This window comes from Notothenia rossii (genome assembly GCF_949606895.1).
Source record: "Notothenia rossii genome assembly, chromosome: 4".
NCBI classification, from domain to species: Eukaryota; Metazoa; Chordata; class Actinopteri; order Perciformes; family Nototheniidae; genus Notothenia; species Notothenia rossii.
The window spans coordinates 8356966-8380035 of record NC_136902.1 but is presented as its reverse complement, the minus strand read 5'-3'; the positions used below and the strand labels follow the sequence as shown (position 1 = coordinate 8380035).

The window sequence follows — 23070 nt, the reverse complement described above, 5'->3', positions numbered from 1 at the left end:
TTCTGTCACTGAACATTGTGTATTATGTCAATCAGCAGCTTCATTAGGCAAAAAATAGTTTGATTTGATGTGACACAGTGGCTGCACTGCCAATATAAAAATTATATATTTTCAAGGCAAGGGAGGTAACTCCAACTCCTCACTTAATAGCTCCCACGTTTTTATTTGTATTTTGTGGTGAGTCAGTTCAGGTGGAAACTGTGATCTGTTGTAAAGAACATGTGTGTAGCACTTGAAATTGCACTTGTTTGTCTTAATACAGTACATTTCAGTTTGTTCATAACGTTTTGCATTCATTCACTCATTACATGTGGACATTTTCCGAATGGACTTCTAGCCTACTTATTTGCACTTAAACGCTTTTTGCTTATTGTGTTAGAGAGGTAGTTTCCTGTGTGAAGTCTCAGCAGCACCAATGTGAATACTACAAAGTGAGACTATAAAAACTAACCTGGCTATTAGAAATGTATTTGAAAGCGTATGTGTTTGCAGGATTGTTGCTGAATTTGTATCCTCATGGTTGATTGCAATTATATTGTAAAACCTTTGGATGAAGGTAAAATGTAAAAAAAAGTTGTTGATTACAGATACATTAGGAATATGCTCATAAGTTTTTTTATATTAAATACAAATAATGTGACTCATACTCATGGCTGGTCACACCTTTACCCACACAAACAAACAAACAAACAAACAAACAAACAAACAGCTGATGGTCACACAGCTGGGGGAGTCTAACATTAAATACAGAAAGGAAGATGACGTTATAGAGAAATGACAGAAATACAAAGTGTACTCACTGAGGACGAAGAAGAACAAACTGTGGCAGACGTCCATGTTCCAGTCTCTGATGGTTGAACGCTGTCTCTCTTTCTTCTTCACTGGCAAACCAACATGTTTTCACTTCTCTAAACAATGGAGTCCCTGCTTAAAATAAAACACTCACAGCTTGAATCTCCTCTCCAACACCTGCATGTGTATCACGTATGGTTTCACTTTAACACTTTGTAACTTAATGCAGCAAATAATATATTTTGCTTTTAACATTTACGTTATTAAATTATTGTGAAACACATTTCAGAAATAATTTGTTTAAGACAGGGGTATCAAACTCAAATACACAGTGGGCCAAAATAAAAAAATGGGTACTAGTCGAGGTTCAATGTTTATTGCAGAACGTATTGAAATGAACTTATTGCCCATATTAAACCTGGAACTAACAAAGCTTAAATGATTGCCAATAAAAACAACATTAAATATTAAATAATCAGTTGCATTAATTTCTTATGGCTCTATCTGCAGAGTCATTTCTTATGATTACATTTTCCCAGAGGCCAACAACAGCTTCAAAAAAACTATTTCCCTCAAAGAACAAACCAAACATGTCCTGTTGTCTCAAGAAACAAAGTGCAGAAGGAAACATCCATGTAAACTCAGTGTGCTGCTCTGAGATGCTAGCTCAGATACTTGGCATCTCATCTTGGGTGCAAGGTCATCAATGTTTGGGCTCAGGCTCTGAGCTGAGGAGACCCTCAGGACGGAGTGAAGGTGTGCGTGCAATATACCGGCGGGCCAGATCTAATAGTAATTAGAAATTATCCTGCGGGCCGAAATTAAACCAACCAAGGGCCTGATTTGGCCCCCGGGCCTTGAGTTTGACACATGTGGTTTAAGATAACTTTTATTTTCATCCCAAAGAAATTGTTTTGTGCAGCAGACGCAGTACAGAGCAGGAAGAGTGCTAATATAAAAAACAATATAAAAAATAAAACTCTATAAAATATATATATATATATATATATATAAACAATACTAACAGGTTAAAAGTCTGGCACATTATACAAAAGTATGAGGAGTGGCATATTGTATCCCGTACTGACCACATCTATAGTTTCATATCTATTTATTTATATTCCGCTTTAATTAAACATTTCTGTAAATGAAGTCTTAAACCAAAATAGTTAATTTAATAGTCAAAGCTAATTCAAAGCAACATATCTTATGCTAATCTGCTAACTTGACTAGAACAGTCTATCTTACAGAGATAACTTTAATACCATATCAAGTGTAATAAAATGAACTTTATAAATAAATTGAAGCCATAAAAGAGCTTTTTACATTAAACTACAGATCATTTAGCTGAGGCTTTTATTCAAAGGTACGTACAATAAGTGCAACCAGCTTTGACCTGAAGCAAACTGTTGAAGCGGCACGTTTGTGAACTAGAGCAGAGCTGGACTGATCATCACATGAGCAGGTCATTCAGAGCAGGTTTGAAATAAGTAAATGGTTAAATAATCGTACATATTCCCACAAACATCTCTCTGTTTCAGATTATTTACGCGGCTGCTTAATTCACACCAGCTTCTTCTGCCAGACTGTGACAGTTATTGGGGGTTGTTAACAGTAGAGTACAGAGGGGGCTCATCAGAGCTAGCTTCCACCCGAGGAACAGAGTAGATAACACACTCAGCGTCACCGTGGAAACCGCTGTGGGACGAGCCGACGCTGACAAATTTGATCTCAGAGTAGGTGAGTCGACTCGGGTCGTCTTCAGCCTGGAGGAAAAAACATTGCTTTATTAAATGTGTCTTTAACAACAGAACAAAACAAGCAACTGGACTTAGTTGTGAAGTTACGTCATCAAAACAAAAAAAAGTTGTGTTTGTTTAGGTCTTTTTTCCATATTTACACATATTATATTACTGCAGACATTGTCCGAAATTAATCAAATCTGGCATCTAGGTAAAGATGAATAGAACGCAGCAACAGGTGCAAAAATGAAGCCCTACCGAGCGAAGGTTTTGTGATCCCAAAGTTAGAATTGCATAACTTTTATCGGTGTATTTTGTAAACTAGCTGCAGCTAAATTGTTGTAGTAATCATTGGTTTTGGCTCAATTTGTGTTTATTTGGAGATTTCACATACTGTAGATGCTTGTACACTTTGTTGGTCTACAGAAAACTGAATTAATATGATGCTCAGATTTTCACAAACTCACCTCCTGTTGTGTTTCCTCACGAGGTTCTGAAAAACAAAACAGTACTTTGAGAAAAAGACAGTTTTTCAAACATGACATCACACATTGCCCATTTGAAACAATATTTAGGCCAACCGTTAAGATATCAGTAAAACAAGATGAATGGATGTGTTTTGAGTTCGTAAACAACAGAATATAGAGTAGTATATTTAATCATTAACCACCCTGCCAATTTTAAATTACTAAAGAACATTGAAAAAGTAAATAAAATAAAGTTTAAATGAAAAAATAACAAGCTATGGCTTTACATGTTTCTAAAATGCATATTACCTTTTTTTAAAAAGCCACGTATTCTTAATGCTGTAAATGAATATCCGCACACCCAATTTGGTGTTGGGGGAAGGACATTTTTGTGTGTGTGTGTGTGTGTGTGTGTGTGTGTGTGTGTGTGTGTGTGTGTGTGTGTGTGTGTGTGTGTGTGTGTGTGTGTGTGTGTGTGTGTGTGTGTGTGTGTGTGTGTGTGTGTGTGTGTGTGTGTGTGTGTGTGTGTGTGTGTGTGTGTGTGTGTGTTACCTGGTTCCTCACTTTTGGCTTTACAAATCCTCTTCCTGCAGAATACCAGCACAGACAGTGATGACACGATGACCACGACGACCAGAGTCAGACGCACAAACAGGATCACACCTGTGGTTTTAAGAAGAGTTAAATGTAAACCATGACATCTCACACTAAGAGTACCCATAATCCATTTTGTTATTCAAGGGGGGGACAGGTTATCTTTAGGTGAAGACAAAAGGTCAAAAGTATTTGCCATATACTGTCAAAATATTTTGAACGCTGGGAACCTGATTTGGAGGTTCTGCATTTAAACATATACTTTTGTAAACTTTTGGACATGCTGATGCTCTTTTATGTCTCATAAGTTGTTTAAACGCTATCTAGGAAACACAGTGTGTGGATGTACCTTTAATTATTTCAGAGTGCTTGGTGGTTTTAGGGAAAGCTGGTGAAGATGTGGAGCTTTCACTTTGGTTTGTTGTTTCTGTAGAGGCTGATGGGACGGATGATGGAGGAGTAGAAGTGGTCAGAGCTGTGAAAAAAAACAAGCGAGAAGTCCTGATGAGAGAATTAGATCCTCCTGAGTGTCTGTGTGTGTCAGCTGAACTGAATTGAGAGTTTAAAACATCAGCAGCTGTCAGTGAAAACTTCAGAGACAAGAACAAACATTTTCATTATCAAGCAGAAACTCACCATCAGTGACGATGAGCCTAAACCTCTGGTATGGATCTTGAGAGTCAGGTCTACCCAGACCACACCTGTACCATCCTGAGTCAGACTGGGTCAGCTGTTCAATGCTCACAAACAGAAAAGAAGTTGAAAATCTATGAGTATATCTGATCCTGTATCTGCCATTTTCCTTATCTGCACTACTAGTTGTTTCAACAAGATTGTGTTTTCCTTCACATTCTTCCTTGCAGAAGTATATCTTGGTCCCAGAGTGAGTTAAGTAGCATTCAACTACAATATTTCCTCCAGTTCTAGCATCGATTGTTTTTTCTGCACCAACAAGTTTTGCTGTTGAAAAAAAACAAAAAATCAATAGTTACTATGTGTAGTTTACAAATCGTAGTTTCATTATTTATACTGTAACTTTGTATATTTTCAAGTCCATACATTTTCCAAGGAGATTTTAGCAATAAGGTTAACTGATAATTCAATATGTGAACTTTAGGCAGGAGATCTTTTGACATTTATTTTGAAAGTATAATTTATTATTATGACTTACCCTGAGTTACCCTGAGTTCATTTGCTCATAACTTCCCTAAAACATGACTTATCTAAACACTTCTGCATTAACTGTTCTTGAGAAAAGAGGAGCTCGTCTCTTTGTGCAGAAGTGTTTTAAATGGTGAGGTTTAAGCAGAATGCATGTTTTAGGGAAGTACTGAGCATACAGTAAATGACATTTGGATTATACAGCATTAGTTGTGAGAGAGTTAGTTAACAGATGTTTGTAATATATTTTGGCTATTGTTAAATATGGCCTCCAGTTCATAATATATTTCACATTCATTAAGACTTTTCTCCATTTTGGGATTCTTTGTTCACGGTGGAGTCACGCTAGAAAACGTCTTCTTACTTTAAAACTGTTATTTAGACAAGGGAGAAGATTACATTTTTAGTAGAAACTCACCATCAACAACGATGATTTCAATATACTTGTATGAAACCTCTTGTGTAACCGCAGCACACCTGTAGCGTCCTGAGTCAGACTTGGTCAGCTGAGTGATGGTCACAAAGGAATATCCATCTACATAATCAATCCTGTATCTGCCTCTCTGAGCTGGGGCATCAGTTGTTTCAATGAGAATGTCTTTTTGTCTACATGGTTCCTTACAGAAGAACTCCCTGCTTCTATAAGAAGGAGTGAAGCATTCAACTCTGACCTCTGCTCCTTCAGTTACTGAATAGACAGAGTGTTGGGCACTGACGAGACCGGTGTTTCCATCCTGCAGAGCTGAACAAAAGATGAACAAAAGATTAACCATCGTTAGTAGTGGTCAGTACTTCCTGTAAGATGCTACAGTCTGGTCACAACACTTCCTGTTTCACATGAACACAGGTCCTCAGAGTTAAACCACAGTCTGTGACTGAAGATCACCATCAGCACTGCAGGTTAATGTGACCGTTTGGTCTGAGACCTTTATCCTTTAGACACAAAGACTACATGAAGTCTTCATCTCTTACTTTAAGAGTTACATTAACGCAAATCCTAATAGTACATAATGTTTTATTTCTTATGTCCACACCACTTCAACAATTATTCAATTACTAACATGAAAATAAAATGATGTACTCACAGAAGAGGAGGAAGAAGCAGATCAAAGTGTGAGAGACTTCCATGCTGAGACTCTGATGGTTTACCACTGACTGTCTTTCTTTACTGGCTAACCAGGAACTTGTTACTTCTTTAAATGATGAAGTCCCTCCTCCAAACACAACACAGCTCTCCTGTCCTCCCCAACGCAGAAACACTATGGTCTAAAAATACTCCATTGAAAATAATGAATTCAAAATGTCACTTGGGTAAAAGCACAAAAGTATCGAGTATAGAAAAATGTATAAAATAATCACTATGCATAAAAGCACATTTCAAAGTGTTATCATAGAATATTTGGTTTAATGATCATTTAATTTTTTGTTGTAGTTTATATAGAGCCAATTTTAGATACTTTGAATGCTGCTGGTTATATACTCGTAAAATAGCTTTCTGCGACAGATCATCATGTTTTGTAGATCCACACGTATGTAGCCTCAGTGTCAAACCCTCACTTCACCTGTTAAATAAATGTAGTCGATCAAAAAGTTAAATATTTTCTTGTAAATCAAGTTGATTGGAAATATAAAATGTATTAGTATTACATTTGAATACATAAGTAGAGTAGAAGTAAGGTATGTCATCATTGCACTTCGGATATTGAGTTCAAATGTGACCTCTGCCTGGTGTCTTCTCCGTCTCTGTTAATGTGCTGTTTACATTGAAGTGCAGTTTGTTCTGCGAACGCTAGGTGTCGCTCTCACTACATGTGTTTATCTTCCTCTTATAATTGTAAGGCTGGATAATCATGGGTTGTTGTAACTATCCATGTATGAATCCTTGGTCTGACACCATTTTGGGATTGGCAGATAAATCCTGTTTTTGTGTTTATTGTGTAACATGAAAAGACAACTATGGTATTGCTTGTTTAATATTCAAGCAGGACAAAATAATGTCTTCATTTTACATTTGAATGCAGTCTTGAAGTTCACCTGATGAACATTAAAGGTAACTTTCCAGTTACAGAGGAAGTTGTATTTGTCATGATCAGTTTGTGGTCTCCAGCAGAACTGAAACAACATATTTTTGACAAATAACTCAGACTGCAATAGGTTTTTTGTTTTTTTAATGTCGTTGTGAGCTTACCTACAGCACAAGTTCATCTGTGCTTCTCCGGACACTAACTCAGGGATGGCAAACATACGGCCCGCGGGCCGGATCCGGTCCGGGAGGCATTTCAGCTTGGCCCACGGAGCTGAAGGACTTTGCTAAGTAGGCTATGAGAGGAGGAAAAAAAACTGCTATTTTGAATCCTTCCACTAGTGGGCGCACTACCGCACCGGTACCAGTGAGAGCACAGCCAGACTGTAAAACAAGTGATGAGTAAGAGTAGTGATTGCAGTCAATAACCTCTGACACCCTCATCCCCAAATGTCTCTGTCAAAAAAGAGAAAAGTGGACACGGAGTGCCGAGTTTTCCAAGAAAAATGGACTGCATCCTATTTTTTTAAAGAGGTAAATGGAAAACCTGTATGCTTGGTGTGTTCGCAGCAAGTTGCTGTGCCCAAAGAATATAATATTCGCCGCCATTATGAGACTCACCATGGAGAGAAAGACGACTGCTTGCAAGGACAACGGAGAAAAGAAAAGATAAATTACCTGCTATCAGGTCTAAAGAAACAACAGGCCGCTTTTACCCGGAGCCGAGATATAAGGGACGCAGCAGTGAAGGCCAGCTATCTCATCGCTAACGAAATAGCATCAGCCTCAAAGCCATACTCTGAGGGTGAGTTTGTGAAAACATGCATGCTGAAGGCTGCAGAAATTATGTGCCCTGAGAAGCGACAGGATTTTGCCAACATTAGTCGAACGAGGAATAGAGTGAAGGATAGGATTGCCGATCTTTCAGCAGATTTGGATAGCCAGAAAAAAACAAAAGTCAAGTCATTCGTAGCATTTCAGTTGCAATCGATGAGAGCACTGACATTACTCAACTGGCCATATTCATTCGTGGTGTTGATGAGACTTTGACGGTCACCGAAGAGTTCCTTGAGTTGGTTCCTATGACAGACACCACTAAAGCAGATGACATTTTTAGAGCTCTCGTTGAAGCACTGGACAGGGTTGGAGTGGACTGGACCCGTGCTGTCAGTCTGGCTACAGACGGCGCACCATCAATGATCAGGAAAAAAGCAGGTGTTGCCACGAAATTCAGGGAGAAAGTACAAGCAGCAAATGGAGGAGATAGTTTTTGGACATTCCATTGTATTTTGCACCAGGAGGCATTGTGTTGCAAGTCGTTAAAAAAGGATCACGTCATGAAAGTGGTTGTCCAAACGGTTAAATTCATCCGAGCCAGAGGGCTGAATCACCGTCAGTTCGACAGCCTCCTCAGTGATAAAGACATCACCTGTAGCCTACCATATCACACTGACGTAAGGTGGTTGAGCCGAGGTGCCGTGCTGAAGCTTTTTTCTGATCTACGCGAGGAAATTGGACAGTTCATGGAGAAAAAGGGTAAGCCAGTGCATGAATTAAAAAACCCAGAATGGCTGCAGGACCTTGCATTTATGGTGGATATTTCAGAGCACTTGAATAATCTGAACATAACGATGCAAGGTCGCAAAAAAGTTGTCACAGAATATTATGACAGCATACGCGCATTTAAATTGAAGCTGGCTTTGTGGGAGACACAGCTGTCAAGTGGTGACCCTGCTCATTTCAGAAATGTGCATATGACCGGAGTTACTACTGACATGAGACGGTACAAAGACAAAATTACGGAATTGCTGCGGGAGTTTGAGCGGCGGTTTCAGGTCTTTGGTGAGCTTGAGACAGAGTTTGCAGTTTTTCGCTCGCCATTTGCAGTTAAGGCTGCGGATCTGCCCGTCGACATACAACTTGAGATAATCGACTTACAATGTGATCAGGATTTAAAGGACAAATTTGCCTCGTCGGACTTGGGCACATTTTATCGGTATCTTTTGCCAGGATACCCCAAATTGACAGCCCTGGCAGCAAAGGTTTTGAGCATGTTTGGGACCACCTACCTTTGTGAACAGGTTTTCTCTGTAATGAACATTACTAAAACAAAGCTGCGCTCAAGACTCACACACAAGTGCCTGAGTGAAATAATTAAATTGGCTGCTAGTCAGGATTTTAAGCCTGATATTGATGCCCTTGTGAGGGCTAAAATATGTCAAGTTTCAGGAGCAAATTAATCAGTTCTGTGACCTAAGTTCTGTAAAAATAAGAACCTACTGAAATATTTGAAAATGTTATATTATTCTGTCACTGAACATTGTGTATTATGTCAATCAGCAGCTTCATTAGGCAAAAAATAGTTTGATTTGATGTGACACAGTGGCTGCACTGCCAATACAAAAATTATATATTTTCAAGGCAAGGGAGGTAACTCCAACTCCTCACTTAATAGCTCCCACGTTTTTATTTGTATTTTGTGGTGAGTCAGTTCAGGTGGAAACTGTGATCTGTTCTAAAGAACATGTGTGTAGCACTTGAAATTGCACTTGTTTGTCTTAATACAGTACATTTCAGTTTGTTCATAACGTTTTGCATTCATTCACTCATTACATGTGGACATTTTCCGAATGTACTTCTAGCCTACTTATTTGCACTTAAACGCTTTTTGCTTATTGTGTTAGAGAGGTAGTTTCCTGTGTGAAGTCTCAGCAGCACCAATGTGAATACTACAAAGTGAGACTATAAAAACTAACCTGGCTATGAGAAATGTATTTGAAAGCGTATGTGATTGCAGGATTGTTGCTGAATTTGTATCCTCATGGTTGATTGCAATTATATTGTAAAACCTTTGGATGAAGGTAAAATGTAAAAAAAAGTTGTTGATTACAGATACATTAGGAATATGCTCATACGTTTTTTTATATTAAATACAAATAATGTGACTCATACTCATGGCTGGTCACAGCTTTACCCACACAAACAAACAAACAAACAAACAGCTGATGGTCACAGCTGGGGGAGATTAACATGAAATACAGAAAGGAAGATGACGTTATAGAGAAATGACAGAACTACAAAGTGTACTCACTGAGGACGAAGAAGAACAAACTGTGGCAGACGTCCATGTTCCAGTCTCTGATGGTTGAACGCTGCCTCTCTTTCTTCTTCACTGGCAAACCAACACGTTTTCACTTCTCTAAACAATGGAGTCCCTGCTTAAAATACAATAAACAGCTTGACTTCTAACACCTGCATGTGTATCACGTATGGTTTCACTTTAACACTTTGTAACTTAATGCAGCAAATAATATATTTTGCTTTTAACATTTACATTATTAAATGATTGTGAAACACATTTCAGAAATGATTTGTTTAAGACAGGGGTATCAAACTCAAATACACGGTGGTCCAAAATAAAAAAGTGGGTACTAGTCGAGGGCCGGACTGGTTCAATGTTTATTGCAGAACGTATTGAAATGAACTTATTGCACATATTAAACCTGGAACTAACAAAGCTTAAATGATTGCCAATAAAAACAACATTAAACATTAAATAATCAGTTGCATTCATTTCTTATGGCTCTATCTGCAGAGTCATTTCTTATGATTACATTTCTCCACAGGCCAACAACAGCTTCAACAAAACTATTTCCCTCAAAGAACAAACCAAACATGCCCTGTTGTCGTGAGAAACAAAGTGCAGAAGGAAACATCCATTAAACTCAGTGTGCTGCTCTGTGATGCTAGTTCAGATACTTGGCGTCTCATCTTGGGTGCAAGGTCATCAATGTTTGGGCTCAGGCTCTGAGCTGAGGAGACCCTCAGGATTGAGTGAAGGTGTGCGTGCAATATACCGGCGGGCCAGATCTAATAGTAATTAGAAATTATCCTGCGGGCCGAAATTAAACCAACCACGGACCTGATTTGGCCCCCGGGCCTTGAGTTTGACACATGTGGTTTAAGATAACTTTTATTTTCATCCCAAAGAAATTGTTTTGTGCAGCAGACGCAGTACAAAGCAGGAAGAGTGCTAATATAAAAAACAATATACAGATTAAAAGTCTGACACATTATACAAAAGTATGAGGAGTGGCATCTTGTATCCCGTACTGACCACATCTATAGTTTCATATCTATTTATTTATATTCCGCTATAATTAAACATTTCTGTAAATTAAGCCTTCAACCAAAATAGTTAATTTAATAGTCAAAGCTAATTCGTAGCAACATATCTTATGCTAATCTGATAACTTGACTAGAACAGTCTATCTTACATGAGATAACTTTAATACCATATCAAGTGTAATAAAATGAACTTTATAAATAAATTGAAGCCATAAAATAGCTTTTTACATTAAATTACAGATCATTTAGCTGAGGCTTTTATTCAAAGGTACGTACAATAAGCTCAACCAGCTTTGACCTGAAGCAAACTGTTGAAGCAGCACGTTTGTGAACTAGAGCAGAGCTGGACTGATCATCACATGAGCAGGTCATTCAGAGCAGGTTTGAAATAAGTAAATGGTTAAATAATCGTACATATTCCCACAAACATCTCTTATTTTCAGAATATTCACACGGCTGCTTAATTCACACCAGCTTCTTCTGCCAGACTGTGACAGTTATTGGGGGTTGTTAACAGTAGAGTACAGAGCGGGCTCATCAGAGCTAGCTTCCACCCGAGGAACAGAGTAGATAACACACTCAGCGTCACCGTGGAAACCGCTGTGGGACGAGCCGACGCTGACAAATTTGATCTCAGAGTAGGTGAGTCGACTCGGGTCGTCTTCAGCCTGGAGGAAAAAACATTGCTTTATTAAATGTGTCTTTAACAACAGAACAAAACAAGCAACTGGACTTAGTTGTGAAGTTACGTCATCAAAACAAAAAAAAGTTGTGTTTGTTTAGGTCTTTTTTCCATATTTACACATATTATATTACTGCAGACATTGTCCGAAATTAATCAAATCTGGCATCTAGGTAAAGATGAATAGAACGCAGCAACAGGTGCAAAAATGAAGCCCTACCGAGCGAAGGTTTTGTGATCCCAAAGTTAGAATTGCATAACTTTTATCGGTGTATTTTGTAAACTAGCTGCAGCTAAATTGTTGTAGTAATCATTGGTTTTGGCTCAATTTGTGTTTATTTGGAGATTTCACATACTGTAGATGCTTGTACACTTTGTTGGTCTACAGAAAACTGAATTAATATGATGCTCAGATTTTCACAAACTCACCTCCTGTTGTGTTTCCTCACGAGGTTCTGAAAAACAAAACAGTACTTTGAGAAAAAGACAGTTTTTCAAACATGACATCACACATTGCCCATTTGAAACAATATTTAGGCCAACCGTTAAGATATCAGTAAAACAAGATGAATGGATGTGTTTTGAGTTCGTAAACAACAGAATATAGAGTAGTATATTTAATCATTAACCACCCTGCCAAATTTAAATTACTAAAGAACATTGAAAAAGTAAATAAAATAAAGTTTAAATGAAAAAATAACAAGCTATGGCTTTACATGTTTCTAAAAATGCATATTCACTTTTTTTAAAAAGCCACTTATTCTTAATGCTGTAAATGAATATCCGCACACCCAATTTGGTGTTGGGGGAAGGACATTTTTGTGTGTGTGTGTGTGTGTGTGTGTGTGTGTGTGTGTGTGTGTGTGTGTGTGTGTGTGTGTGTGTGTGTGTGTGTGTGTGTGTGTGTGTGTGTGTGTGTGTGTGTGTGTGTGTGTGTGTGTTACCTGGTTCCTCACTTTTGTCTTTACAAATCCTCTTCCTGCAGAATACCAGCACAGACAGTGATGACACGATGACCACGACGACCAGAGTCAGACGCACAAACAGGATCACACCTGTGGTTTTAAGAAGAGTTAAATGTAAACCATGACATCTCACACTTAGAGTACCCATAATCCATTTTGTTATTCAAGGGGGGGACAGGTTATCTTTAGGTGAAGACAAAAGGTCAAAAGTATTTGCCATATACTGTCAAAATATTTTGAACGCTGGGAACCTGATTTGGAGGTCTCATAAGTTGTTTAAACGCTATCTAGGAAACACAGTGTGTGGATGTACCTTTAATTGTTTCAGAGTGCTTGGTGGTTTTAGGGAAAGCTGGTGAAGATGTGGAGCTTTCACTTTGGTTTGTTGTTTCTGTAGAGGCGGATGGGACGGATGATGGAGGAGTAGAAGTGGTCAGAGCTGTGAACAAAAACAAGCGAGAAGTCCTGATGAGAGAAATTAGATCCTCCCGAGTGTCTGTGTGTGTCGGCTGAACTGAATTGAGAGTTTAAAACATCAGCAGCTGTCAGTGAAAACTTCAGAGACAAGAACAAACATTTTCATTATCAAGCAGAAACTCACCATCAGTGACGATGAGCCTAAACCTCTGGTATGGATCTTGAGAGTCAGGTCTACCCAGACCACACCTGTACCATCCTGAGTCAGACTGGGTCAGCTGTTCGATGCTCACAAACAGAAAAGAAGTTGAAAATCTATGAGTATATCTGATCCTGTATCTGCCATTTTCCTTATCTGCACTACTAGTTGTTTCAACAAGATTGTGTTTTCCTTCACATTCTTCCTTGCAGAAGTATATCTTGGTCCCAGAGTGAGTTAAGTAGCATTCAACTACAATATTTCCTCCAGTTCTAGCATCGATTGTTTTTTCTGCACCATCAAGTTTTGCTGTTGAAAAAAACAAAAAATCAATAGTTACTATTTGTAGTTTACAAATCGTAGTTTCATTATTTATATTGTAACTTTGTATATTTTCAAGTCCAGTCACTGGACGATTTAATGAAACAGCTTTTTAACTGAACATTTTCCAAGGAGATTTTAGCAATAAGGTTAACTGATAATTCAATATGTGAACTTTAGGCAGGAGATCTTTTGACATTTATTTTGAAAGTATAATTTATTATTATGACTTACCCTGAGTTACCCTGAGTTCATTTGCTCATAACTTCCCTAAAACATAACTTATCTAAACACTTCTGCATAAACTGTTCTTGAGAAAAGAGGAGCTCGTCTCTTTGTGCAGAAGTGTTTTAAATGGTGAGATTTAAGCAGAATGCATGTTTTAGGGAAGTACTGAGCATGCAGTAAATGACATTTGGATTATACTACATTAGTTGTGATAGAGTTAGTTAACAGATGTTTGTAATATATTTTGGCTGTTGTTAAATATGGCCTCCAGTTCATAATATATTTCACATTCATTAAGACTTTTCTCCATTTTGGGATTCTTTGTTCACGGTGGAGTCACGCTAGAAAACGTCTTCTTACTTTAAAACTGTTATTTAGACAAGGGAGAAGATTACATTTTTAGTAGAAACTCACCATCAACAATGATGATTTCAATATACTTGTATGAAACCTCTTGTGTAACCGCAGCACACCAGTAGCGTCCTGAGTCAGACTTGGTCAGCTGAGTGATGGTCACAAAAGAATATCCACCTACATAATCAATGCTGTATCTGCCTCTCTGAGCTGGGGGATCAGTTGTTTCAATGAGAATGTCTTTTTGTTCACATGGTTCCTTACAGAAGAACTCCCTGCTTCTATAAGAAGGAGTGAAGCATTCAACTCTGACATCTTCTCCTTCAGTTGCTGAATAGACAAAGAGTTGGGCACTGACGAGACCGGTGTTTCCATCCTGCAGAGCTGAACAAAAGATGAACAAAAGATGAGCCATCATTAGTAGTGTTCAGCACTTCCTGTAAGATGCTGCAGTCTGATCACAACACTTCCTGTTTCACATGAACACAGATCCTCAGAGTTAAACCACAGCCTGTGACTGAAGATCACCATCAGCCCTGCAGGTTAATGTGACCGTTTGGTCTGAGACCTTTATCCTTTAGACACAAAGACTACATGAAGTCTCCATCTGTAACTTTAAGAGTTACATTAACACAAATCCTAATAGTACATCATCTTTTATTTCTTATGTCCACACCACTTCAACAATTATTAAATTACTAACATGAAAATAAAGTGAAGTACTCACAGAAGAGGAGGAAGAAGCAGATCAAAGTGTGAGAGACTTCCATGCTGAGACTCTGATGGTTTACCACTGACTCTCTTTCTTTACTGGCTAACCAGGAACTTGTTACTTCTTTAAATTATGAAGTCCCTCCTCCAAACACAACACAGCTCTACTCTCCTCCCCAACGCAGAAACACTATGGTCTAAAAATACTCTATTGAATGAACTGAATTCAAAATGTCACTTGGGTAAAAGCACAAAAGTATCAAGTATAGAAAAATGTATAAAATAATCACTATGCATGAAAGCACATTTCAAAGTGTTATCAGAGAATATTTGGTTTAATGATCATTTAATTTTTTGTTGTAGTTTATATAGAGCCAATTAGATGCTTTGAATGCTGCTGGTTATATACTCGTACAACAGCTTACTGCATCAGATCATCATGTTTTGTAGATCAACACGTATGTAGCCTCAGTGTCAAATCCTCACTTCACCTGTTAAATAAATGTAGTCGATCAAAAAGTTAAATATTTTCTTGTACATCAAGTTGATTGGAAATATAAAATGTATTAGTGTTACATTTGAATACATAAGTAGAGTATAAATAAGGTATGTCATCATTGCACTTCGGATATTGAGTTCAAATGTGACCTCTGCCTGGTGTCTTCTCCGTCTCTGTTAATGTGCTGTTTACATTGAAGTGCAGTTTGTTCTGCGAACGCTAGGTGTCGCTCTCACTACATGTGTTTATCTTCCTCTTATAATTGTACTGCTGGATAATCATGGGTTGTTGTAACTATCCATGTATGAATCCTTGGTCTGACACCATTTTGGGATTGGCAGATAAATCCTGTTTTTGTGTTTATTGTGTAACATGAAAAGACAACTATGGTATTGCTTGTTTAATATTCAAGCAGGACACAATAATATCTTCATTTTACATTTGAATGCAGTCTTGAAGTTCACCTGATGAACATTAAAGGTAACTTTCCAGTTACAGAGGAAGTTGTATTTGTCATGATCAGTTTGTGGCCTCCAGCAGAACTGAAACAACATATTTTTTACAAATAACTAGGTTTTTTGTTTTTTTAATGTCGTTGTGAGCTTATCTACAGCACAAGTTCATCTGTGCGTCTCCGGACACTCTAACTCAGGGATGGCAAACATACGGCCCGCGGGCCGGATCCGGCCCGGGAGGCATTTCAGCTTGGCCCACGGAGCTGAAGGACTTTGCTAAGTAGGCTATGAGAGGAGGAAAAAAAAACTGCTATTTTGAATCCTTCCACTAGTAGGCGCACTACCGCACCGGTACCAGTGAGAGCGCAGCCAGACTGTAAAACAAGTGATGAGTAAGAGTAGTGATTGCAGTCAATAACCTCTGACACCCTCATCCCCAAATGTCTCTGTCAAAAAAGAGAAAAGTGGACACGGAGTGCCGAGTTTTCCAAGAAAAATGGACTGCATCCTATTTTTTTAAAGAGGTAAATGGAAAACCTGTAGGCCTATGCTTGGTGTGTTCGCAGCAAGTTGCTGTGCCCAAAGAATATAATATTCGCCGCCATTATGAGACTCACCATGGAGAGAAAGACGACTGCTTGCAAGGACAACGGAGAAAAGAAAAGATAAATGACCTGCAATCAGGTCTAAAGAAACAACAGGCCGTTTTTACCCGGAGCCGAGATATAAGTGACGCAGCAGTGAAAGCCAGCTATCTCATCGCTAACGAAATAGCATCAGCCTCAAAGCCATACTCTGAGGGTGAGTTTGTGAAAACATGCATGCTGAAGGCTGCAGAAATTATGTGCCCTGAGAAGCGACAGGATTTTGCCAACATTAGTCTAACGAGGAATAGAGTGAAGGATAGGATTGCCGATCTTTCAGCAGATTTGGATAGCCAGAAAAAAACAAAAGTCAAGTCATTCGTAGCATTTTCAGTTGCAATCGATGAGAGCACTGACATTACAGATGTTGCTCAACTGGCCATATTCATTCGTGGTGTTGATGAGACTTTGACGGTCACCGAAGAGTTCCTTGAGTTGGTTCCTATGACAGACACCACTAAAGCAGATGACATTTTTAGAGCTCTCGTTGAAGCACTGGACAGGGTTGGAGTGGACTGGACCCGTGCTGTCAGTCTGGCTACAGACGGCGCACCATCAATGATCAGGAAAAAAGCAGGTGTTGCCACGAAATTCAGGGAGAAAGTACAAGCAGCAAATGGAGGAGATCGTTTTTGGACATTCCACTGTATTTTGCACCAGGAGGCATTGTGTTGCAAGTCGTTAAAAAAGGATCACGTCATGAAAGTGGTTGTCCAAACGGTTAAATTCATCCGAGCCAGAGGGCTGAATCACCGTCAGTTCGACAGCCTCCTCCTCAGTGATAAAGACATCACCTGTAGCCTACCATATCACACTGAAGTAAGGTCGTTGAGCCGAGGTGCTGAAGCTTTTTTCTGATCTACGCGAGGAAATTGGACAGTTCATGGAGAAAAAGGGTAAGCCAGTGCATGAATTAAAAAACCCAGAATGGCTGCAGGACCTTGCATTTATGGTGGATATTTCAGAGCACTTGAATAATCTGAACATAACGATGCAAGGTCGCAAAAAAGTTGTCACAGAATATTATGACAGCATACGCGCATTTAAATTGAAGCTGGCTTTGTGGGAGACACAGCTGTCAAGTGGTGACCCTGCTCATTTCAGAAATGTGCATATGACCGGAGTTACTGCTGACATGAGACGGTACAAAGACAAAATTACGGAATTGCTGCGGGAGTTTGAGCGGCGGTTTCAGGTCTTTGGTGAGCTTGAGACAGAGTTTGCAGTTTTTCGCTCGTCATTTGCAGTTAAGGCTGCGGATCTGCCCGTCGACATACAACTTGAGATAATCGACTTACAATGTGATCAGGATTTAAAGGACAAATTTGCCTCGTCGGACTTGGGCACATTTTATCGGTATCTTTTGCCAGGATACCCCAAATTGACAGCCCTGGCAGCAAAGGTTTTGAGCATGTTTGGGACCACCTACCTTTGTGAACAGGTTTTCTCTGTAATGAACATTACTAAAACAAAGCTGCGCTCAAGACTCACACACAAGTGCCTGAGTGAAATAATTAAATTGGCTGCTAGTCAGGATTTTAAGCCTGATATTGATGCCCTTGTGAGGGCTAAAAGATGTCAAGTTTCAAGAGCAAATTAATCAGTTCTGTAAAAATAAGAACCTACTGAAATATTTGAAAATGTTATATTATTCTTTCACTGAACATTGTGTAACATAATATCAATCAGCAGCTTCATTAGGCAAAAAATAGTTTGATTTGATGTGACACTGTGGCTGTTCTGCCAAAATAAAAAAAATATATTTTCAAGGCAAGGGAGGTAACTCCAACTCCTCACTTAATAGCTCCCACGTTTTTATTTGTATTTTGTGGTGAGTCAGTTCAGGTGGAAACTGTGATCTGTTGTAAAGAACATGTGTGTAGCACTTAAATTGCACTTGTTTGTCTTAATACAGTACATTTCAGTTTGTTCATAACGTTTTGCGTCTCATTACATGTGGACATTTTCCGAATGGACTTGTAGCCTACTTATTTGCACTTAAACGCTTTTTGCTTATTGTGTTAGGTAGTTTCCTGTGTGAAGTCTCAGCAGCACCAATGTGAATACTACAAAGTGAGACTATAAAAACTAACCTGGCTATTAGAAATGTATTTGAAAGCGTATGTGTTTGCAGGATTGTTGCTGAATTTGTATCCTCATGGTTGATTGCAATTATATTGTAAAAACCTTTGGATGAAGGTTAAATGTAAAACAAAGTTGTTGATTACAGATACATTGGGAATATGCTCATACGTTTTTTATATGAAATACAAATAATGTGACTCATACTCATGGCTGGTCACACCTTTACCCACACAAACAAACAAACAAACAAACAGCTGATGGTCACAGCTGGGGGAGTTTAACATGAAATACCGAAAGGAAGATGACGTTATAGAGAAATGACAGAAATACAAAGTGTACTCACTGAGGACGAAGAAGAACAAACTGTGGCAGACGTCCATGTTCCAGTCTCTGATGGTTGAACGCTGTCTCTCTTTCTTCTTCACTGGCAAACCAACACGTTTTCACTTCTCTAAACAATGGAGTCCCTGCTTAAAATACAATAAACAGCTTGACTTCTAACACCTGCATGTGTATCACGTATGGTTTCACTTTAACACTTTGTAACTTAATGCAGCAAATAATATATTTTGCTTTTAACATTTACGTTATTAAATGATTGTGAAACACATTTCAGAAATAATTTGTTTAAGACGGGGATATCAAACTCAAATACACAATGGTCCAAAATAAAAAAGTGGGTACTAGTCGAGGGCCGGACTGGTTCAATGTTTATTGCAGAACGTATTGAAATGAACTTATTGCACATATTAAACCTGGAACTAACAAAGCTTAAATGATTGCCAATAAAAACAACATTAAATATTAAATAATCAGTTGCATTCATTTCTTATGGCTCTATCTGCAGAGTCATTACTTATGATTACATTTTTCCACAGGCCAACAACAGCTTCAACAAAACTATTTCCCTCAAAGAACAAACCAAACATGTCCTGTTGTCGTGAGAAACAAAGTGCAGAAGGAAACATCCATGTAAACTCAGTTTGCTGCTCTGTGATGCTAGTTCAAGCAGATACTTGGCGTCTCATCTTGGGTGCAAGTTCATCAATGTTTGGGGTCAGGCTCTGAGCTGAGGAAACCCTCAGGACAGAGTGAAGGTGTGCGTGCAATATACCGGCGGGCCAGATCTAATAGTAATTAGAAATTATCCTGCGGGCCGAAATTAAACCAACCACGGGCCTGATTTGGCCCCCGGGCCTTGAGTTTGACACATGTGGTTTAAGATAACTTTTATTTTCATCCCAAAGAAATTGTTTTGTGCAGCAGACGCAGTACAGAGCAGGAAGAGTGCTAATATAAAAAACAATATAAAAAATAAAACTCTATAAAAAATATATATATATATATATATATATAATATATATATATAAACAATACTAACAGGTTAAAAGTCTGACACATTATACAAAAGTATGAGGAGTGGCATCTTGTATCCCGTACTGAACACATCTATAGTTTCATATCTATTTATTTATATTCCGCTATAATTAAACATTTCTGTAAATTAAGCCTTTAACCAAAATAGTTAATTTAATAGTCAAAGCTAATTCGTAGCAACATATCTTATGCTAATCTGATAACTTGACTAGAACAGTCTATCTTACAGAGATAACTTTAATACCATATCAAGTGTAATAAAATGAACTTTATAAATAAATTGAAGCCATAAAAGAGATTTTTACATTAAACTACAGATCATTTAGCTGAGGCTTTTATCCAAAGGGACGTACAATAAGTGCAACCAGCTTTGACCTGAAGCAAACTGTTGAAGCGGCACGTTTGTGAACTAGAGCAGAGCTGGACTTATCATCACATGAGCAGGTCATTCAGAGCAGGTTTGAAATAAGTAAATGGTTAAATAATCGTACATATTCCCACAAACATCTCTCTGTTTCAGAATATTTACGCGGCTGCTTAATTCACACCAGCTTCTTCTGCCAGACTGTGAGAGTTATTGGGGGTTGTTAACAGTAGAGTACAGAGGGGGCTCATCAGAGCTAGCTTCCACCCGAGGAACAGAGTAGATAACACACTCAGCGTCACCGTGGAAACCTCTGTGGGACGAGCCGACGCTGACAAATTTGACCTCAGAGTAGGTGAGTCGACTCGGGTCGTCTTCAGCCTGGAGAAAAAAACATTGCTTTATTAAATCTGTCTTTAGAAACAGAACAAAACAAGCAGCTTCAATGAATCAAAGCCAAATCTGGCATTTCAGTAAATATGGATAGGAAGCAGCAACCGAGCTAATGTGTTGTGATCCAAACGTTTAAATTGTATAACTTTCCTCAAACTCACCTCCGGTGCAGAAGCATTTTGTGTTTCCACACGAGGTTCTGAAAGACACAACAGTACTTTGAGAAAGAGACTCTCACAGATTTTCACACATTCCCCATTTGAAACAGTAGTCGGGCCAACCATTAACCAACAAGATAAATAGATGTGTTTTGAGTTTGTAAAAAACAGAACATATTTTGTCATTTAGCAACCTGTCAAATTTAAAATTACTTAATAAAATGTAAAAGCCCATGAGCTGACTTCACTCCAAAATAGAGGAAGCTATCCTCTTAGCTACCTCTATTTTTGTATGTGTGTTTTTATAAATGAACAAATGTTTTGTTATAACTGGAACTGGCAGAGCGACAATCCTTCAGTTGTTGAGGAAACAGGTGCTACAATTATGCTTTGTAAGTCGCAACATCACGAACATAGAACATAGTCTAGTATCTATGGAACTACACCATTATACAATAAAACACATTTAAATCTATATCACAGTTACACACACCCACACACACACACACACACACACACACACACACACACACACACACACACACACACACACACACACACACACACACACACACACACACACACACACACACACACAGCTAAAAAACATAAGAATTGTAGGCAGCCTGATTTACAGTCGTTTACTGTGTGTGTGTGTGTGTGTGTGTGTGTGTGTGTGTGTGTGTGTGTGTGTGTGTGTGTGTGTGTGTGTGTGTGTGTGTGTGTGTGTGTGTGTGTGTGTGTGTGTGTGTGTGTGTGTGTGTGTGTGTGTGTGTGTGTGTTACCTGGTTCCTCACTTTTGGCTTTACAAGTCCTCTTCCTGCAGAATACCAGCACAGACAGTGATGACACGATGACCAGGACGACCAGAGTCAGACGCACATACAGGATCACACCTGTGGTACAAGTTACAGTTACTAGTAAACTATAACATCTAACACCAAGAGACCCATAATCCATTTGGTTATTAGGTTATCTTTAGGGGAAGACAACAGGACAACAGTATTTGCCATATACCTACTGTTGAAATAGAGTACATCTTTTAAAAGCTGGGAATATGATTTAAGGTGAAGCATTTTCAAATCTGATTTGTAATTTGTGTACTCGATGCCAACAGAAATCAACAGATTGTGATTGTAGAAAAAGCATAGAACATTATTTGGAAGAATGTGATGGCCTTTCTCATGCTCCTTTATGTTTAATAAGTTGTTTAAACGTTATTTAGTAAACACAGTGTGTGGATGTACCTGTAGTAGTTGTTGATTCAGGTTGCTCTGTGGTTTTAGGGGAAGCTGGTGTAGATGTGGAGCTTTCACTTTGGTTTGTTTTTTCTGTAGAGACTGATATGATGGATGATGAAGGTGTAGAAGTGGTAAGAGCTTTGAACAAAAACAAGCAGACACAAAGAAGTCCTGATGAGAGGAATTAGATCCTCCTTTGTGTCCGTCTGTCAGCTTAATTATTTTAAATTGGATTTAAAATATTAGCAGCTTTCAGTGAAAAAGGCAGCAGTTTGTTTATATGTATTTATTTGTGTATAGATGTTGCATCTATACAGAGCTTTGGAAATACTTTATGTAACTATGGTCATACTTATAAAGCTATTGAATTTAGTTTGATTGAAAACTGTCTTCAGAGACATGAACAAACATTTTCATTATGAAGCAGAAACTCACCATCAGTGACGATGAGCCTAAACCTCTGGTTTCGATCTCCAGATTTAGTTCTGTCCAGACCACACCTGTACCGTCCTGAGTCAGACTGGGTCAGCTGTTCGATGCTCACATCCACAAATCCTCCTGTTTGATATCCTTTAATATATCTGATGCTGTATCTGCCTTTCCAAGATGTTTCACGATTTGTTTCAACAAGAACGTCTCCTTCACATTCCTCCTTGCAGAAGTACATTTGGGTCCCAGAGCGACTAAAGGAGCATTCAACTACAATATTCTCCCCAGTTCTAGCATCGATTGTTTTTTCTGCAGAAAGACGACCATCGAGTTTTGCTGTTGAAAAAAACCAAACAATCAATAGTTACTATTTGTAGTTTACAAATCGTAGTTTCAATATTTTAAACTTTGTATATTTTCAGACGTGATCCAGTCACTGAGGGATGAGGTGTGGCGATTTAATGAAACAGCTTTTTGACTGAAATTCTTTATTATTTTATTTCAGTTTGATTTGGTATCATTATACTTTGGATTTATATTAGATTGGAATGCTTTAATAAAATCGCAGGCTTTGTATTTTTAATTAAAAATAGTGCCTCGTTGAGCTTAACTGATAATTAAATATGTGAACTTTAGGCAGG

The 23070-nt window shown here is 38.4% G+C and overlaps 3 protein-coding genes across 3 annotated transcripts; all 3 read right to left on the bottom strand.

Moving 5' to 3' along the window:
• Positions 1–1277: 1277 nt before the first annotated feature.
• On the bottom strand, positions 1278–5988 carry LOC307038050 (polymeric immunoglobulin receptor-like). The gene is made up of 7 exons (XM_079679350.1): positions 5842–5988; positions 5175–5498; positions 4232–4555; positions 3945–4070; positions 3554–3664; positions 3002–3027; positions 1278–2558 (listed from the first exon to the last, which is right to left on the bottom strand). Exons 1-7 carry the CDS (start codon positions 5882–5884, stop codon positions 2388–2390), a joined length of 1125 nt encoding a protein of 374 aa, XP_079535476.1. The 5' UTR covers positions 5885–5988; the 3' UTR covers positions 1278–2387.
• Positions 5989–10222: 4234 nt separating this feature from the next.
• On the bottom strand, positions 10223–14994 carry LOC307036209 (polymeric immunoglobulin receptor-like). The gene is made up of 7 exons (XM_079676298.1): positions 14801–14994; positions 14134–14457; positions 13156–13479; positions 12868–12993; positions 12534–12644; positions 12019–12044; positions 10223–11575 (listed from the first exon to the last, which is right to left on the bottom strand). Exons 1-7 carry the CDS (start codon positions 14841–14843, stop codon positions 11405–11407), a joined length of 1125 nt encoding a protein of 374 aa, XP_079532424.1. The 5' UTR covers positions 14844–14994; the 3' UTR covers positions 10223–11404.
• Positions 14995–19165: 4171 nt separating this feature from the next.
• LOC307036226 (uncharacterized protein) lies at positions 19166–21792 on the bottom strand. Its single transcript, XM_079676331.1, has 3 exons — positions 21545–21792; positions 20763–20800; positions 19166–20589 (listed from the first exon to the last, which is right to left on the bottom strand). The coding sequence occupies exons 1-3, from the start codon at positions 21717–21719 to the stop codon at positions 20419–20421; spliced, it is 384 nt and encodes a 127-aa protein (XP_079532457.1). The 5' UTR covers positions 21720–21792; the 3' UTR covers positions 19166–20418.
• Positions 21793–23070: the final 1278 nt, after the last annotated feature.

Coding starts and splice junctions, on each gene's coding strand:
- LOC307038050 (XM_079679350.1), bottom strand. CDS start 5,884: ATGGAAGTCTCTCACACTTTGATCTGCTTCTTCCTCCTCTTCT. Junction 3,028..3,553: donor AGCCAAAAGTGAGGAACCAG/GTAACACACACA, acceptor TTTGTTTTTCAG/AACCTCGTGAGGAAACACAA. Junction 2,559..3,001: donor GTGAGGAAACACAACAGGAG/GTGAGTTTGTGA, acceptor TTTTTCCTCCAG/GCTGAAGACGACCCGAGTCG.
- LOC307036209 (XM_079676298.1), bottom strand. CDS start 14,843: ATGGAAGTCTCTCACACTTTGATCTGCTTCTTCCTCCTCTTCT. Junction 13,480..14,133: donor TGAAATCATCATTGTTGATG/GTGAGTTTCTAC, acceptor TTTTTTCAACAG/CAAAACTTGATGGTGCAGAA. Junction 12,645..12,867: donor GCACTCTGAAACAATTAAAG/GTACATCCACAC, acceptor TTAAAACCACAG/GTGTGATCCTGTTTGTGCGT.
- LOC307036226 (XM_079676331.1), bottom strand. CDS start 21,719: ATGGATTATGGGTCTCTTGGTGTTAGATGTTATAGTTTACTAGTAACT. Junction 20,801..21,544: donor AGCCAAAAGTGAGGAACCAG/GTAACACACACA, acceptor TGTGTCTTTCAG/AACCTCGTGTGGAAACACAA. Junction 20,590..20,762: donor AAAATGCTTCTGCACCGGAG/GTGAGTTTGAGG, acceptor TTTTTTCTCCAG/GCTGAAGACGACCCGAGTCG.